This window comes from Myxocyprinus asiaticus, chromosome 26 (assembly GCF_019703515.2).
Source record: "Myxocyprinus asiaticus isolate MX2 ecotype Aquarium Trade chromosome 26, UBuf_Myxa_2, whole genome shotgun sequence".
Lineage (NCBI taxonomy): Eukaryota > Metazoa > Chordata > Actinopteri > Cypriniformes > Catostomidae > Myxocyprinus > Myxocyprinus asiaticus.
In genome coordinates, this window is record NC_059369.1 from 10579733 (window position 1) to 10598959 (window position 19227).

Genomic DNA, 19227 nt, shown 5'->3' on the forward strand with positions numbered 1-19227 from the left:
TTTTTTTTAAAGAAAAGGAGGGGCAAGTAAAATTTATTTTTGTGGTAATCAATATTATACCACAAATGCTGTCGACTGAGCTTAACTTGTATTGAACCCAGAATATTCCTTTAAGGGGTGTTCACATAGGATGCGGCCATGTGTTTAAAACGTCTAGATGTAGTGCAACAGAATGGAACAGAAAGGGTCTGAAGACACATCTTCAAAACTTGAGACACTTAAAAAAACAAACAAAAAAAACAATACTTATTCTTTAATATGCGAAACAAAAGCCAAAGATGTCTGTCTGCACCAGAAATTCAAAAATATTTGTCGTCCAACAGTACTTGTCTTAAACGTATCGTTGAAAGTGGTGATGGCTGTAGTGCTTTAAAAAGGGATGAATTTACAGACACAACTTTTCCGAAAGGGTTTTAGCATGCATATAATCCAGTTGTCAGTATGAAAAAAACTCTCTGAGAAATTGAGTCTCTAATTTTATCCCTTTTACAGCACAGCTGCTAAAAAAAAATTAGAATAATAATTAAAGCAAAGAAAAACACCTCATGATTGGTAGACGACTAGGCAATCATTCTGATCCATGCGTAAATCAAACAAATGGAAAGTGGTGTCTGGCAGCTAAACATTCATATCAATCCAGATATTGTTAGCAGATGACAGAATCTTCCAATTACTCACAAGCAAACTGGAGGAGGGTATCTCGACTCAGGATGATGCCCATGCTGTTCTCAGCTCTGCACTGGTATCTCCCGTAATCAGTGGCATCGCTTGCATTGTGTATTATCAAGTTCCCGTCAATCAAACTGTAGCGTAAATCTGCTTCTACATCCACATTTGTTCCATTGATCAGCCAGCTGTAAATACAATAATACGATCAGAAAAGGAAAAACAGCTGTTAGATTATGAGAGGGTTAACAACTAAAGTCTTTAATTTATGTACAGTGTTGTCCAAAAGTCTAAGACCACTAGTCTAAATGCTTCTATTTATAATTTTTTAACAATAATGTTTAACACACACACACACACACACACACACACACACAATATATATATATATATATATATATATATATATATATATATATATATATATATATTCTACATAACAATTTGAGAGATTTGAATTTGTTAGTATCTGCTGTGTTCCCCCTTTTGCCTGTAATCGCCTGTAAAGTGTGCACCAACATGACAGAAAACAAGAAAATTACAAAATTTCAGTCATGAAACTCTATGTGGCGCAATTTGATAGGTTCTTTGACTTGTTATCTGTTAGCCAATCGCCTTGCTCACATGCGACATGTTTAGCCAAACGGCTCACCTTTGGTCCTTTGACTTATAATCAGGTGGCTAATCAACTTGCGTATCTGTCTTTGTGCAACCTTTAAATGGCTCAGTTTGCAGATAAGCTGGTTTCACTGCAGCACTCTGCAAGTTATAAAAAAATAAAATTGTGCAGTGACATGTTATACATGCTCAATGTGGCATGTCTTGTGCTTTGTCTAATTGTGCAGCAGCAGCAGCATATTCACATGTTAACTCAGTATGTCTGAGCAGGGCCAGACTGTGACATAATTTCAGGCCAGGAGTCTCACACTCATCCGGGCCACCCAATAAACCCACAACAAATTTTAAAACCACAGCTAATGTTGGGGATAACAATTTAAAAATACACGTTACGCTTAGGTTGTATATGTTAACGCATGAACGTAACCTTCCAAATTAGGTTTCAAGAAATAACAATTAATATTTTTTAATGCATTTGTTAATCTTAGTTAATGTTCATTTATACATATAATATTGTTAATTGTTAGTTCATGTTATTTCTTAATGAAGTTACATTAAACTGTATTAGTATGAGTAGAGATTAACATAAACCAAGATTGCAAATGCTGTAAAAGTATTGTTCATTTTTCATGGTAATTCATTGTGTAATGTTAATGGATACACAACCTTATTTCAATGTTTTACAAATACATTTAATGAAAAGTAATCAATCAGTGCCTCTATGGATTGCTCTAGATGTAAATATTTTCATACACTTTCTCAACGACTCTCAACTTTTGTTCACTGAATAGTAAACACCTCTCCTCTTTGTTCTCTTTCTCTGACTCATCTTGTCTTCATTGGTGATTGAAATCTCAGTACAAAAGGAAGGAATTATTTATTTGTTGTAAATATCACTCCATGTTTTGGTAATTTGCTATCATTACAGGGCCTAATTGAACTTTTATATGGATCAAACATAGTGCTTTTTTGAATAAGTTTTTTTTTTTTTTTTTTTTTTTTTTTACAACACTACCGTAAATTGGACAAACAGTTCTGATAGTTTATAGTATATCAATATATATATATATATATATATATATATATATATATATATATATATATATATATAAGGTACATTTCTGGCAGCTGTGGTTGCCAAACATAAATAATAATAATAATTTAAAAATAAATTTGTTAACCACGTATCAGACTTTACCGGATGTATTTTGATGCCTGTATATTTTACGGTGAATTACCGTTTATATTATTAAATGATAAACTTGATATATTAACCTTCTGAAACTGTAAAAATCTGCTTTTCACTTAATAATATATTGTTAATCACAGTAGTAATAACAGAAGGACACATGATGATATGAACTTCATCAATAGTGCCCTTTCCTGGAGCAATGACCAATAAACATGTAGAGACAGTGCTCAGTGTCACTCACACAAACACTAAACACCATCAGGGTAACACATGTGAAATTAAAATAATGCAATAAACATTAACTAAACTACAACCCCAATTCCAAAAAAAGTTGGGACAGTATGAAAAATGCAAATAAAACAAAAAGTAGTGATTTGTAAATTATAATCACCCTTTGCGTGGTAAACATTCGACTAGTAGTGTGAATTACCCTGTGAATTTTTTTTTATTTTTTTTTTTACGTACAGTAATTTCAGATCAGATGATTGCAACACGCACCAAAAAAGTTGGGACAGTCAAGTGTTTACCACTGTGAAACATCATTTCTTCTAATAACACTTATTAAGCGTTTGGACACTGAAGACACAAGTTTGTTAAGTTTAGAAAGTGGAATTTTCCCCCATTCATCTATTATGTAGGTCTTTAGCTGCACATTTGTACAGGGTTTTTGTACATGGTGTGCTTAATAATGCGCCACACGTTCTCAATTGGAGATTGTCAGGACTGCAGGCAGGCCAGTCTAGCACCCACACTCTCTGCTCACACAGCCATGCACTTGTAATCCGGCCAGTATGTGGTTTGAAGTTATCCTGCTGGAAAATGCTGGGATGTCCCTGTAAAAGATGGTGCTGGATGGCAGTATATGTTGCTCCAAAATTTGTAAATATCTGTCTGCATTCATGGTGTTATCACAGATGTGTGCACTGACACACCCCTGGCCCATACAGATACTGGCTTTTGGACCTGATGCTAATAACAGCTTGGATGGTCCTTTTCCTCTTTGGCCTAGATAACATGATGACTGTGTTTTTCAAAAACTTTTTGTAATGTGGATTCGTTGGACCAAAAAACACTGTTCTACTTTCCATCTAAGATGAGACTGAGCACAGAAAAGTCGGCAGCGCTTCTGGACAGTGTTGATGTAGGGCTTGTGATTTGCATAGTAAAGTCTTAAATTGCATCTGTGGATGCAGCGGCGAGTGGTGTTGACTAACAAAGGTTTACTAAAGTTATCCCAAGCCCATGTTCATGATATCCATTGCAGATGAATGACGTTTTTTAAGACAGTGACGTCTGAGGGATCAGAGATCACGATCATTCAGAAGTGGTTTTCGTCTTGACCTTTACGCACCGAGATTTGACCAGATTCTTTGATTCTTTTAACTAGAAGAGGGTGAAATGCCCAAAATCCTTCCAATTTGTCTTTGGGGAACATTGTTCTCAAAGTGCTGGACTATTTGCTGAAGCATCTGTTGGCAAATTGACAAGTCTTGAATGATCCATGCTCTTGAAGGACTAGGCTGTTTTTGGAGGCTCTTAATACAGTATACAGTATTATGACACAATTGCCTCACCTGTTTAACATCTCCTGTTTCACATCGCCTTGTTATTTCAACTCGTCAAATTATTATCAACTCGTCTTAAATTGTCCCTGTCTCAACTTTTTTGGAGTGTGTTACAATCATCTGATTAAAAAAAAAAAAAAGAAAAAGATGTGGTGCTTTCAATATCGCAAAGGGTGAATATAATTTACAAATCACTCATTTTTCTATATATTAGCATTTTTAATACTGTCCCAACTCTTTTGGAATTGGGGTTATACATCAAACATAACACAGAACACCCCAAAGTACATAACTGATATAAAAAATAAGAAGAAACATAACTATTCCTATAAAATATAATTAAATGTAATGGGTCACAGAGGAAATTCTGGGAATGCCCGATTATTGTTTTTTACAGTGATTTTAACAATAATTTACCATAAAAAGTACATGTACTCTCTTGTTAAACATAATATAAATTTGTACCGTTTATTATCAATTATACGGGAAAATCATAATTTTTACATCTAAAAAACATTTTATTTTACAACATTTTACCGTAAAACTACATGTATTGTCTTTTTTAAGTCTTTTATACGTAAAAAATAAAATAAAAATAACATATACATATACATATATATATATATATATATATATATATATTTTTTTTTTTTTTTTTTTAACATATATTTTAAGGTAACTACATGTAAACCAAATAAAGTTTTTTTTTTTTTTTTTACTGTATAATTTTTACAGTCTTTTGCCGTTAAAATTAATTTATCGGTTTTCATTACAGATAAAACACTACAGCTTTGTTTCTTTCATTTTCTTTCTACCGTCAATGATGATTCTGATAGAAAAAGCGGCCACAGCCTATTGTTGCTATAGTAACGAACACAATTTCATGTGACTGACTCTTTCATTTCAGTTAATTTTGTGGTTATTTTTCATTATTTTAACAGACAGCAGTGCTTCATACATTCAGATCAGCAGCATTAAGTTAAAGACGGCAAAATGTATCATTCAACTGGTCTGTACACAAGCATTTAGACACTTACGTTAGCTGCTCTCTGTCCATACACTGAATGAATGCGCATCCCTGAATGAGCGGGTTTATCTGTGTATTTACTTGAACCGCTCACGCAATGTCAATGGTATGATCCATTTTAGGGGTGCCCAGATTAGTCAAGTCTGGCAGATTTCGTGATTTATTACCGATTTATTATCGAATGCCAAATTCAGAAATCACTTGGGTGGCAATAACATAAAATAATAATGAATAAGTAAGTAAATAAATAAATAAAAACAAGCTGGGCAGCAGGCCAAATCTGTCGCCAGGCCACCGGGATTTCCCCCACCGCTCCCGATGGCCAGTCCGAGCCTGTGTCTGAGTAGTTTTTTTAGCAGTAACAATTCTCCATACTGCAGCAGCATTGTTAGCATATCTAGTCTGCAAGACCAGACCCACATTAACATGCTAAATCTTTCCGAGAGCTGTCATGACTGAACTATCTTTAACAGTGCGCAGGTCAATCCAGGTTTAAATGAAAAAGTTTTCACATATTTTCAATGTGGGATTAGACAGCAGTATCGATCTAAATGACGAACCAGAACTCAGACCACATGAGTGTCTAAGAGTTCAGTCACAATGAATGGAACATTCAACCTTGGTAACAACCTAATTTATTTATGCTTATAGATGCTGAGTGATTCCTCCAGGGGGGATCAAATCCATCTATCACTTGCTGTCTGTTTCTTGAAGGTTACAACTTCTCAGCACATACATTTAATCGCACAGTACAGTTTGAAGAGTAAAATTATTATTCTAGCACATCATATTAATTCCAATTAGGAATCCACAAAGGAAAAAGTCCAACATCTGTGTCAAATTAGCATTACTCAAACAGAAATGCCACCCAGACATGGCAATAAGGATTCATAGTAAAGCTCCTGAGAAATTAAATGCCATTTATTATCCATTTCATAAAACCTCATCCATGTTAATGAAATGAGTAAACCGCACCTGTAGGTTGGAGCAGGATTTCCTCTTGCCTCACAATTCATAATCACTTTCTTATCATCTTTATCCAGGGCAAAGATGACATCATCAGGCTCTTGAATGAATACTGGACCAAACTCTTCACTTTCTGGGGTAAGAAGGAAGAAGACAGGCATAAATGCAGTTTACAGTGCAAGGACTTCAAAATCTGCCACTTTTTATTATATACAGTGAAAGAACAGATTAATTTAGTGCTGTATCCTGTTTACAAAAAGATTCAATGTGGAGGTTTACAGCTCTACAGTTGTTGTTTTCAACTGGTTTTGCTTTAGGGCCCAAATTCCACTACATTGGACATCAAGCACCTGATGACCCGACACAACACCAAAATTGTTAACAAAAATGTCCTTCCAACTATAACAAACATTGCATTAATTGATATAACCATGACCTGCACAGACCCAACAATGTGCAAAATTATCAATATGAAATTTGAAATTATTCTGAACCCTAACAGAACATACCTCTGAACCATTTCTGGGTCACTCGTTTGCTCTACAGACAATTTTCACATGATTTGTTTTTAACAATATCACCAACTTGATATATATATATATATATATATATATATATATATATATATATATATATATATATATATATATATATATATATATATTTGATTTGGCAATGTGAGAAATGCAAGGCACCAATAAAACATTAAAGGTAAAATGCTGCAAGGGGTGAACCATGAGCCAATGTATTATTGAGCAAGAAACTTAAATTGTTTTAAGTAAAAGCATATAACTACTTACATAACATCCATGCAGGCAAATGAGTTTAGATATATGATGCCAGACACAAATAGGTGTTTTAACAAGTCAAAGCACCATTTCAGCTCATTCTAACAGCTCCAGTTGTGCTAGATCAAGACCAGGAATCAGGAAATTAGATCAAGAAAACGGTCCACATTAGGAATTCTGTTAAATGTCTCACATTTTCAGCCCCCAGGGTAATCTCAATGACATTTCTTCTGCAGAGAAACTGAGAGTCCATCCAATTACAAATACACAGGAGATTTGAAGCATTGGTGCTCTGTGAGTTTATGCTGAACGTTGGAACCAGTTTCAATTCCCAAATTGTTCAATACACACATGACCATGAGGCATCCAATTAAGATCCAATTAACATATTGCTATGAAATCACACTGTTTAAAGGTGATATAATTATTTATTGTTTAAAACTTTCTCAACCAGCCCAACACAGCAACATTGGCTCAACCAATGGCCTGAGCTTGGGGCGGGACTATCTGTTTGTCTCATAATCGGAAGAAAGGGAAGTGTTCAGGAAACCTGTTTGAAAACAATAATTATTTTTGCAATTCCGTTTGTCGATGCCAACCCAGCTGGCAGCGATAGAGAAATTGGGTGAAATAACGTAATATTTCACAAAGTACTAAAAAGTACCATTGTAACAGCAGGTTTTTTTTTTTTTTTTTTTGGGGACATACACCATTGTAATAACATGTTTTATATATATATATATATATATATATATATATATATATATATATATATACCACAGCAAAAGCATGTCAATAGTCCGTGTTTCCATTGACTGTTTTGTTATTGACAAATTGAAAATACGTAAAAATAAATTGTGAAATTTGCCATCTTCTGCCTGTTTCCATTCAAATGGCCTTTTATCGATAAAAATGATGTGCATGATGATGTCATGGTTAAAAAAAAAAAAAAAAAAACACTTAAAAAAGGTTTTGTTTTATCGCAAAAGAAATCTGCCCTTAAGCCGTTTCTATATAGTACAGTTTCTATATAGTGTGTATATCGCTAATTGTGTACCTTTCGCCTCCCAGATGTCCCTAGATTTCTGAAAGTGAACTCAGCATTGGACAAAGAGTTCTGATAGTTTATAGTCTTGAAAAAAGTGTAGAACATTCTGAGAATGTCATTCAGCAGACTTTTTTCATCTACAGAACAGGGCAAGGCTAATTTAAGTTTGTGTACAGAAAAGACAACTTTCTACTTCTCTGTCTGCTTGAATGAATGTAACACATCATAAAGTGTTTCACCGCTGTTCAAATGCACTTTGGATCGCATCATTTATATGTATAAATGTTTTCCATCTGAAAGGACTAAATATTAAATGAAACAAATGACAATAAAATGCAAAGTAATCTCTTTAGTAATCAAAATACTTTTTGAATGTAACTGTATTCTAATTACCACTGATTTCAATTGTGACTAGTGGAATTCAGTTACTTACATTTTGTATTTTAAATACGTAATACCGTTACATGTATTCCGTTACTCCCCAACCCTGGCACTAGCACATGGACTTTGATGCTCATGACATCATTAATGCTGTATACTCAGTGCTCCACGCTATGCTTTTTGACATCTGCCATGCAATGGCTTAATCTGGCCAATGTTTTTTAAGCAGAAACGAAATTAGACAACAGAGAGGGAGAGAGAGGAGATGAAGGACCTGTGGGCACAGAGTTCACACATAACCTATTCATTTGCAGCGAATTGGGAGCGAGCTATCTAAGCTCTGACTCTATTATTTATGCTCTGTGCGCATGCATAATAAATCCCCCCATGTGCACAGGCTGCAACATCATATCGAGCTGTTCTCTGTCCAGGTGTTAGTACAACAGCCTCATGTTTGCAGTATGAGTAGCCAGATGCTTTAAAGAGTTAAGGAATGTCTCTAAAACAACCTGTAATGAAAAATTACTCCTTTGACCAGCCAAGGCCAATTTCATAGCTAACACCATATGTATCCTAATAACATACAATTAAATAATAGTTTCACACTTTTTGCATATGGCAAACTTTTTCCAATTAAAAAAAAAAAAAAAATAATAATAATAATAATAATAATAATAATAATAATAATAATAATTATTATTATTATTATATATATATATATATATATATATATATATATATATATATATATATATATATATATATATTTATTAGGGGCAAAATTGATTGGAGAAGTGGTGGAAATGACACCACAATTGTTGGACAGCTGTAATTGAAAAAAAGAATAACAAAAATATAATAAAAAAAAAAAAAAAAAAAAAAAAGATAGAAATCATATTCCCTCAATTTATATTGAAACAGTCAGGCCTAGAAAGTTAAACATTTCCAAGTCACTTTTATTGTGACATTCACACAACAATAATATGAAAAAATAAAAACAATAAAAATAAACCTTGGGACATGAAATTGCCTGAAGTTGAAGAAACATCCATATATAGATATTGATATGATTTGCTTTACTAGAAGCCTGCATATCTAATGCATTATAATACTATTATCAATGCATTATAATATATTATTAAATCCTTATAATACACCTTGTGATCCACTGCATGTTTTTGTAAGTAATTATAACCACAGTTGGTATAATTGATTCTTGTGGTCAATCATGGTATTCTTTGATTAAATCTTTTATTTATTTATTTATTTATTTATTTATTATTATTATTTTTTATATATATAATGACTAAACTATATACATTATTTGACCATTGTCTCTGGCTACCAATCTCCCACATAGCCGTGCAAATTCATGTCTCACGTATCACCCACTCTTGTTCTTCTCACATAAAATAATTCAAATCAAAATGTCATGTCCATTTATTCATTTGTTTGGTAATTGGCCATGTACAAATAAGTGGGACATAGTGCAGCTAATGTACCTGGCCATTATTGCATAATAGATTCCTTCAGGATAATACAAATTCACCCTAATCAACTTAAATAAATAAATAATCAAAATATTTTTTTTTTATTATTATTTTTTTTTTAAGAAATGTATACATACAGATTTATACATATTGAATTTGTCCAATTACAGTATTTTCTATTTTCATCCACTCTCTAAATAAACCCTCAACATTGTGACAGAAGGCAAGAGGCAGAGAAGAGCCCCTCATTGGATTCATGCCATTAAGTGTGAAAGTGAATTCGACCAATTTGGTCATCAGCTGTGTTTTCAGTGCATCTGTGCTGACAACAATGGAGTATCTTTATGTAAAGCAGCACTCGATTCCAAACACTCTGTTCCCCTAGCTGCCTCTTGGCTGACTGTGGACCTTTGAGATGAAAGAGCTTCTCTCCCGCACAAACACTCCCACTCACCCCATACGCTCCCTGGATTGCTGACAACCCCTCAACGCCTCTAGTCACCAGTCAGTTTTTTTTTTTTTTTTTACAGATATGTGTAGCTTGGACATGCTTTGCGTGATTGGGAATCATTCTGTGACACACACACACACACACACACACACACACACACACACACACACAAATGTATCTGACATTGCAGTAGTAAGAAATGTCATTTTTGCATGTCAAAAGTGTAACGTGTCTTGGCAACTATAAGAAATAAAGAAGGCATGCCTGACTGGAAGGCATCATTCACACATACACACACATGTTTGTCTAAATAAGGACATAGGATAGTTTTTATTTTTTTATTTTTAAATGTAAAACTATTTAGAATGACAACAGACAAACCCAGAGTTAAAAAATAATCAGTGGCTAATAATGCCACTTAAAGTGATGCATATGCCACAGATTTTTAGAATGTTGATCTCTTAACTAACACTTATTATAGTTAATAATATTCTCACTAACTACTGTAATATCTTATTGTGGTAGTGGGGGCGTGGTCAAATACCGGCTTGTGAATGGAGAGCAAGATTGGGAGATGAGAACGACAAGGATCATCACCTGTCAATGATTGTCTCTAACAGCTGTTTGTCATTGCAGTGAGAGTGGAGACAGAGTTAAGGGCAGAGCTTGGTGGCCCAGGATCGATCTTCAGCCATGTACCCGGAGGCAGCATCCGTGTCTCATCTGCAGCTGAGAAAGACTGGACCCCTGGATGAGCCAGAGGCGTTCATTTGAACAAGCGGCTACCACCTCCGGCTCTCCGAGGTCTCAATGGGCACTTCGTTTGATGCCGCTGCTCTCCAAGGAAACACAACTTGCGGCTGATCATCTTCCAGCGGAAGCTCGCCTGGCCTATGAGGGCCTGAAGAAGGCCATCCTTCAGCAGGTCGGGCATACACCGGAACAACACAGCCAGCGGTTCCGTTCCCTGAGGCTGGAGGAGGTCGGCCGAACGTTTGTGAATGCTCAGCTGCTCCGCGATGCCTGCCAGAGGTGGGTCCTGGCCCAGGAGGGTCGTGACATTGGGCTTGTGATATATCTAATGGTACTGGAGCAACTCACTGCCCATTTGCTGAGGAGAACTGTGGAGTTGGTCCATTGCCGTCACCCGGCGTTGCTGGATGAAGCCATCCAGCTGGCGGAGGACCACTTGGCACACTTTCCAGGGACCTGCGAGCCCCTCTCTTCATCTCTCTCCTTCTGACCCCTCCTTCAACCCATTCTGTTTCCTCCCATCCAGTCCCTCATCCCTGGAGATGGGGAGTTCCCTCTCTGAAACCACTCCCTGGCTGTGGAGTCTGTGCAGCCTGCCGGATCACCCTGCCCCTCTCCACTCTCACTCCCAGGTCGACAGATCCGCCGCTGCAGGTGCGGGTATGGAGTCTGGGCCAGTTTTCTGGCGCTGTGGGGAGCCTGGGTATTTCCAGGACAAATGCCCACTGATGGAGGTGTGGACCGTGGTCTGGCTCCCCAACGTGCCACAAGCTGCCCCTGATCGAGCTGGGATGTACCACATACCTTTGAGTATTAAGGGGGGTACATACCAGTCCTTGATGGATTAGGTTTGCAGCCAAACCTCCATACACAAGCAGACACAAGACAAGACCCTTAGGCAGGCTTTTGACCAAGTGAATGTGATTGATGGTCAATGTCTTCAGCCAGACATCACACTCTCATATCCGTATTTTTCTATTATAAATGATCGGTTGTATCGAGTGATGCAGGATGCTCAGACAAAAGAGGATATAACACAATTGTTGATTCCGAAGAGCTGTTGGGAAATATTATTCCAGATGGCTTATCATAAATAGATGGCTAGTCACTTAGGGCGAGAAAAAACATTAAACCGTCAAATGGCCCATTTTTATTGGCCGGGCATTCACGGGTATGTTCGCAGGTGGTGTGCGGCATGCCATGAATGTCAGCTGGTGAATCCACCGGTCATACCAAGAGCGCCTTTGCGCCCCTTCCTATGATTGAGGTCCTCTTCAAAAGAATTGGTATGAACCTCGTCGGGCCATTAGAGTGGACGGCACGCAGACATTGCTTTGTGTTGGTTCTAGTGGACTACGCAACGTGATATCCGGAAGCAGTGCCAACATTTCAGCACATAGTGTTGCAGAGGCACTATTCAGAATAATCTCCCGAGAGGGGATTCCGAAAGAAATCCTCACTGATCAAGGCACTACTTTCATTTCATGTACACTCTGCGGGCTGTACGAATTATAGGGAATTAAATAAATTCCGACAAGCGTGTACCACCCACAAACGGACGGCTTGGTCGAACAGTTTAACAAAACCCTGAAAAACATGATTCGTAAGTTTGTGCACGAAGATGTTCGGAATTGGGATATGTGACTTGAACCCCTGTTATTCGCAGTTCGAGAGGCCCTGCAAGCCTCCACAAGGTTCTCCCCATTTGAATTATTGTATGGGTGTAAGCTTTGCAGTGTCTTAGATGTCATGAGGGAAAATTGGGAGGAGGGACCTTCAAACAGCAAAAATGAAATTCAATATGTTCTTGACCTGAGAGCAAAATTCCACACGTTGGAGCACCTATCACAGGAGAATTTGCTACAGGCTTAAGAATGTCAGTACCAGCTGTATAACAGGGGAGCTCGGCTATGGAAATTTACACAGGGAGATATAGTCCTTGTATTACTACCCATATCAAGCTCTAAATTATTCGCAAAGTGGCAAGGGCCCTTTGAGGTAACATGGTGAGTCGAGGAAGTCAATTATGAGGTTGAATGAACGGATGGGGCAGAGAATGGCAAATGTACCACCTCAACCTCTTAAAACTATGGAGCGAGGTGGTCCCCATGGCTTTGGTGTTGATGATACCAGAGAGGGAGAAGTTCGGGCCGGAGGTGAACTTAAAAGCGAAACGAGACATCCCGGTCACTTGCAGAGTCCACCTCTTGCTGTCGCAAGTCACAGAGGTGGCTTGGTTGCAAAGAGAATTCTCGGACGTGTTCTAGCCCCTTGCCAGTCCTACAAACCTCATTAAACTCCATAGCGAAACAACCCCAGGGGTAGTGGTATGCAGTCGTCCCTACCGACTACCCGAGCACAAAAAAAAAAGTGGTTCGGGAAGCATTAAAGGCCATGCTCGATATGGGGGTAATAGATGAATCCCACAGTGACTGGGCCAGTCCGGTGTTGTTGGTTCCAAAGAGCGATGGCTCGGTCCAGTTCTGTGTGAATTATAGAAAGGTCAATGCGGTGTCTAAATTTGATGCGTATTGATGCTCGAATTGATGAACTGCTCGATCGGTTGAGGCGTGGCTCATTTTTATTCACCACTGGATTTGACAAAGGGATATTGGCAGATCCCCTTACCACCAATGTCCCAGGAGAAAATGACCTTCTTCACACAGTTTGGTTTATACCAATTCGTGACCCTTCCATCGGTTTGTTCGGGGCCCCGGTAACGTTTCATCGCCTTATGGCCCGAGTCCTCAGACCGCACTCCACGTAAGCTGCTATCTATCTGGATGACATCATTATATACAGCAATGATTGGCAGCGGCATGTGCAGCACCTGAGGGCAGTTAGAAGGCTACTATAGAAGGTTTGTGTCTAATTATTCAGACATCACCAGCCCGCTGACTGATCTCACTAGAAAGGGAGCCCCAGACCCGGTCCAGTGGACAGAGCCATGCCAACAGGTTTTTATGCAGGTGAAAGCTGTGCTTTGTGGCGGACCGTTGTTACATGCTCCTTATTTCTCTCTCCCTTTTGTTTTACAGTCCGACACGTTGGACAGGGGGTTGGGAGCTGTGTTGCGGGTCGAGGGGGAGGAGTTGTACATCAGTCGGAAGCTCTCGAGAGAGGTGAGGTACAGCACCATTGAGAAGGAGTGTCTGGCCATCAAATGGGCAGTCCTCACCCTTCGGTATTACCTCTTGGGATGGGCTTTCACCCTCTGTTTGGACCACACCCCGCTCCAATGGCTCAATCGCATAAAGGATACCAATATGCAGATCACCCCTTGGTATCTGGCACACTTCACATTCCAGTGTCTTTTTCCCATTAATCAAAAATAAGGCTGTGGTTGGGAGGGAATATTTTACATTTACATTCCACAGAAAATAAAGACAAATCCCACTTTACACAGTTTTCCAAGGTACTTTAAACAATAACATACTACTACTATGGTATGTATCCAAATAATCATGATAGGCCCAAGGTACTTTTCTGTTAACTTTAAAATAAATTAAAAACAAGTAAATAAAGAAATATTAAGAGTCATTTAAAGAGACATTAAATAAATATAGACATTTTTAGATAGTTTGTCTAAGGGCACAGCTTAGAGGGAACAGTGCTTCCCAGCCTGCCCGAGAATGTTCCAAAGATGGCCACAGAGTGGACTGACTTGCCTTGAAAGGGACTTTTGTTTCATATACACACATACCCACACATAAATATGTGATGTGGCTATATATAACCTTGTTGATAGGGCATGTAAGTGTTCTAGCATATGAATCTTTGCAACTCTGAAAATATAATGCACTGTTATATTACCCTTTCATAGTCTGCACACTGATATTTATCTTGCCCTTTGTGACAATACAACCCATTACATAGTACAAAGAATTCAGACATCTTATATATGTGAGCCTTCAGGCACAATGCATTCTGAATGGTCTACAATTTCTGATTACATTCCAAGTGTTTAAGAGTGTGTTATTATGATGACAAATCATGGTGTAATTGCATATCATAACTGATTTAGCAATTTCACTGAATTTTAAATATATGCAAATTCCTAAGAAGTCAAGATGACATTTAGTGATAAGTGTACAATATAGCATTAGCATAACAGCATTAAAACCCCTTACACAAGTCAACACCTTACACTGTACCATGGCATGGCCATGGTGTCAGATGGTAATACAATAGTGCTTTAACATACACCTGTAAGGTTGGTGTCTGGAGTGGAAGAGAGGAGATGCAGGAGTAGAGTCTTTCAATCTTTTAATTATAAACACTGGAGTGGAAACAATCAATAAAGCTCAACATGCTAACATAACGCAATATAACACTTCAAGGACTGACAAAGGAATGGGCAAAACTAGACGATATATATGTATGTATATATATATATATATATATATATATATATATATATATATATATATATATATATATACAGGTGCATCTCAATAAATTAGAATGTTGTGAAAAAGTTCATTTATTTCAGTAATTCAACTCAAATTGTGAAACTCGTGTATTAAATAAATTCAATGCACACAGACTGAAGTAGTTTAAGTCTTTGGTTCTTTTAATTGTGATGATTTTGGCTCACATTTAACAAAAACCCACCAATTCATTATCTCAAAAAATTAGAATATGGTGACATGCCAATCAGCTAATCAACTCAAAACACCTGCAAAGGTTTCCTGAGCCTTCAAAATGGTCTCTCAGTTTGGTTCACTAGGCTACACAATCATGGGGAAGACTGCTGATCTGACAGTTGTCCAGAAGACAATCATTGACACCCTTCACAAGCAGGGTAAGCCACAAACATTAATTGCCAAAGAAGCTGGCTGTTCACAGAGTGCTGTATCCAAGCATGTTAACAGAAAGTTGAGTGGAAGGAAAAAGTGTGGAAGAAAAAGATGCACAACCAACCGAGAGAACCGCAGCCTTATGATTGTCAAGCAAAATCGATTCAAGAATTTGGGTGAACTTCACAAGGAATGGACTGAGGCTGGGGTCAAGGCATCAAGAGCCACCACACACAGACATGTCAAGGAATTTGGCTACAGTTGTCGTATTCCTCTTGTCAAGCCACTCCTGAACCACAGACAACGTCAGAGACGTCTTACCTGGGCTAAAGAGAAGAAGAACTGGACTGTTGCCCAGTGTTCCAAAGTCCTCTTTTCAGATGAGAGCAAGTTTTGTATTTCATTTGGAAACCAAGGTCCTAGAGTCTGGAGGAAGGGTGGAGAAGCTCATAGCCCAAGTTGCTTGAAGTCCAGTGTTAAGTTTCCACAGTCTGTGATGATTTGGGGTGCAATGTCATCTGCTGGTGTTGGTCCATTGTGTTTTTTGAAAACCAAAGTCACTGCACCCGTTTACCAAGAAATTTTGGAGCACTTCATGCTTCCTTCTGCTGACCAGCTTTTTAAAGATGATGATTTCATTTTCCAGCAGGATTTGGCACCTGCCCACACTGCCAAAAGCACCAAAAGTTGGTTAAATGACCATGGTGTTGGTGTGCTTGACTGGCCAGCAAACTCACCAGACCTGAACCCCATAGAGAATTTATGGGGTACTGTCAAGAGGAAAATGAGAAACAAGAGACCAAAAAATGCAGATGAGCTGAAGGCCACTGTCAAAGAAACCTGGGCTTCCATACCACCTCAGCAGTGCCACAAACTGATCATCTCCATGCCACGCCGAATTGAGGCAGTAATTAAAGCAAAAGGAGCCCCTACCAAGTATTGAGTACATATACAGTAAATGAACATACTTTCCAGAAGGCCAACAATTCACTAAAAATGTTTTTTTTTATTGGTCTTAGGATGTATTCTAATTTTTTGAGATAGTGAATTGGTGGGTTTTTGTTAAATGTGAGCCAAAATCATCACAATTAAAAGAACCAAAGACTTAAACTACTTCAGTCTGTGTGCATTGAATTTATTTAATACACGAGTTTCACAATTTGAGTTGAATTACTGAAATAAATGAACTTTTCCACGACATTCTAATTTATTGAGATGCACCTGTATATATATATATATATATATATATATATATATATATATATATATATATATATACACACACACAAAAGGAACTAATGAGGGAATGGAATACAGGTGAGGATATTAAGAAACAGATGGAAGTGATGAGGGCAATGAACTATGGGAAATGAAGTCCAGGGGAAAACTTCAAAATAAGAGTCCTTGAAGAAAATGAGGGAGGCAGACTGTGACAACACCATTGTACTGAATGATTTCTATTTTCATTTACCATTGTGTTTACATGATACAGCAGCATTGTCACAACATTACAACCACTTAAAAATCTCCTTGCAATCACACTCTCCGGTGTATAGTACAGCAATTTATCTATGGTTAAACCATGGTACTTCGATATATACCATGGTACTGAATGACTGTCATATTCATATTCCATTCCACTGACATAATACTCCAATGTACTTCAAAAACAGTACTACCATGGTACATGTGCTAAAATAAACAAACAAACAACATGCTATGACCACAGTATCTTTGTGCTGTGAGGGTACTTTTTGTAAGTGTTGTCCTGCCATGTTAGGCTATATGCAGGGGTTAAATTGGGCCGGAACGTCATTCCGACACCTTAGATTCCAAAAAGAAAAGAAAATGCTTGTTTGTCAGTCCATTTCATTTCTTGTATACTCTGATCCAGTTTTTGTTTGATCAGTTTGACACATTCTGTCTCTAATTAGTGAGTGTACTTGTAAAAAAAAAAAATTCATGTTCATTATGCTTTGCTCTAGTCAGTTGCAAATGCTGGTAGAGGCAGCATATACGAGAGCGGCACGAGACTTCATGCCCCGCATAAAGACGCACGTTCCTCTTCTGAACTGCTCCGTGGTCCGATCTCTGATTCACTTAAGTTTTGTTTTATGGATATAACTGCTCACCCTTTTCTTAGATCCACTGATATGCAGTAGCAATTTTGCTTAATTTATTAAAAAGCTGCAGCTTATGCACAAAGGGGTTTTGAATCCGGACACAATCGCATCTATAGTGACATCAACATTGGTCAAAAGACCACTCGACCACCACACTGTAAAAAGTTTCACTGTTATTTGTTTATTTTTGTTCTCCATTTGTTTTGTTTCAGCATTTATTTTTATTATGTGTGTGCTTTTTTTTCTTTTTTTTTTCTAGCAAATATACAGTGGGATTCACTAGTGAATGCCACAGTGAAGAATTTTAAACTCTTTTATAAATGAATGCAATCGTTTTCATTACAAATAATATTATCAGAATAACAATTTGTAAAAGGTAGTTGTGTAGAAAGTGTTTGATTCCCCTGTTAAGAGCAATGTGCATTTACTTTTCAGTTGTAACATAACTAGATATATGTAATTTTAGCATGTTCTATAAGATGACCCCCATTCTAGGGCAAGAAGAATGTAAAATCTGATTTTTATAAAAAGTATAAAATATATTTGAATCACACTTTTTTCTTGTCATCTAATGTAAAACACTAAACCAAATATTAAATGTATTCATCATGTAATCATGTATTTTCACAGTTAAGTTGAATAAAGACATACATAAATAATGACAGACAAATCATATAAAAGATTCCCATTATCCCGGGCGAGACATCACCTGATTTTAGAGTTCATCCACCTCTGAAATGCCAATTTAATGCCAGGCTATATGCCTAAAAACACAGCATTGCCATGGCACATGTCCAAAATTGTCTCCATCATGGTAGGTTCATGACACTTTTTGGTATTTTTTGTTAGTAACAAAATATCACCATTTAAAAAAGATATAGACCTACAACCTAGTTTTGGAAGCTGAGGCAGCATGATATTTCTAGCAATTTAGAAATTAGTCAAGTGGCTGTGAAAAGCCATGCTTTCTTTAAAAAGAGAGAATAGAACAGTAATGTGTGCAGTCTCTTGTCAGCAGACTGGCTCTCCAGTGGGAAATAAAGCACTCCATAGAATTCTACATTAATCAGAGAGACCGAGGACAGGGCTGCTGCTATCTCTCCTGAAACATACTGAGAAAAAAAAAGAAGAAGAAAAAAAAAAATCTATGAAGTAATCTGGTGTTGGGTAGGAGCATCAAACACTCCCTAGTGTAGCTTCAGCCTTTAAGTTTACAGATTCGTTCTTTAACATTCTTAAAAACACGCACAGAAAACAGCACACTTCACACAGTCCTGTGTCCTTTTCCCAGGAATCAAAAATAAGGCTGTGTTTGGGAGGGAACAGGACAGTTAGGGCTGTTTTACTGAATGTTTGGTCA

The 19227-nt window shown here is 37.4% G+C and overlaps 1 protein-coding gene across 2 annotated transcripts in view; it reads right to left on the reverse strand.

Moving 5' to 3' along the window:
• cntn5 (contactin 5) overlaps nt 1–19227 on the reverse strand; it is a 427194-nt gene that overhangs the window by 164766 nt on the left and 243201 nt on the right. For both annotated transcript variants that reach the window (XM_051656265.1, XM_051656264.1), the window contains exons 4-5: nt 6044–6167; nt 679–854 (exon numbers count right to left, since the gene is read on the reverse strand). In XM_051656265.1, the coding sequence (XP_051512225.1) occupies nt 679–854; nt 6044–6167 (300 nt within the window). The remainder of the gene's footprint in view (nt 1–678; nt 855–6043; nt 6168–19227) is intronic.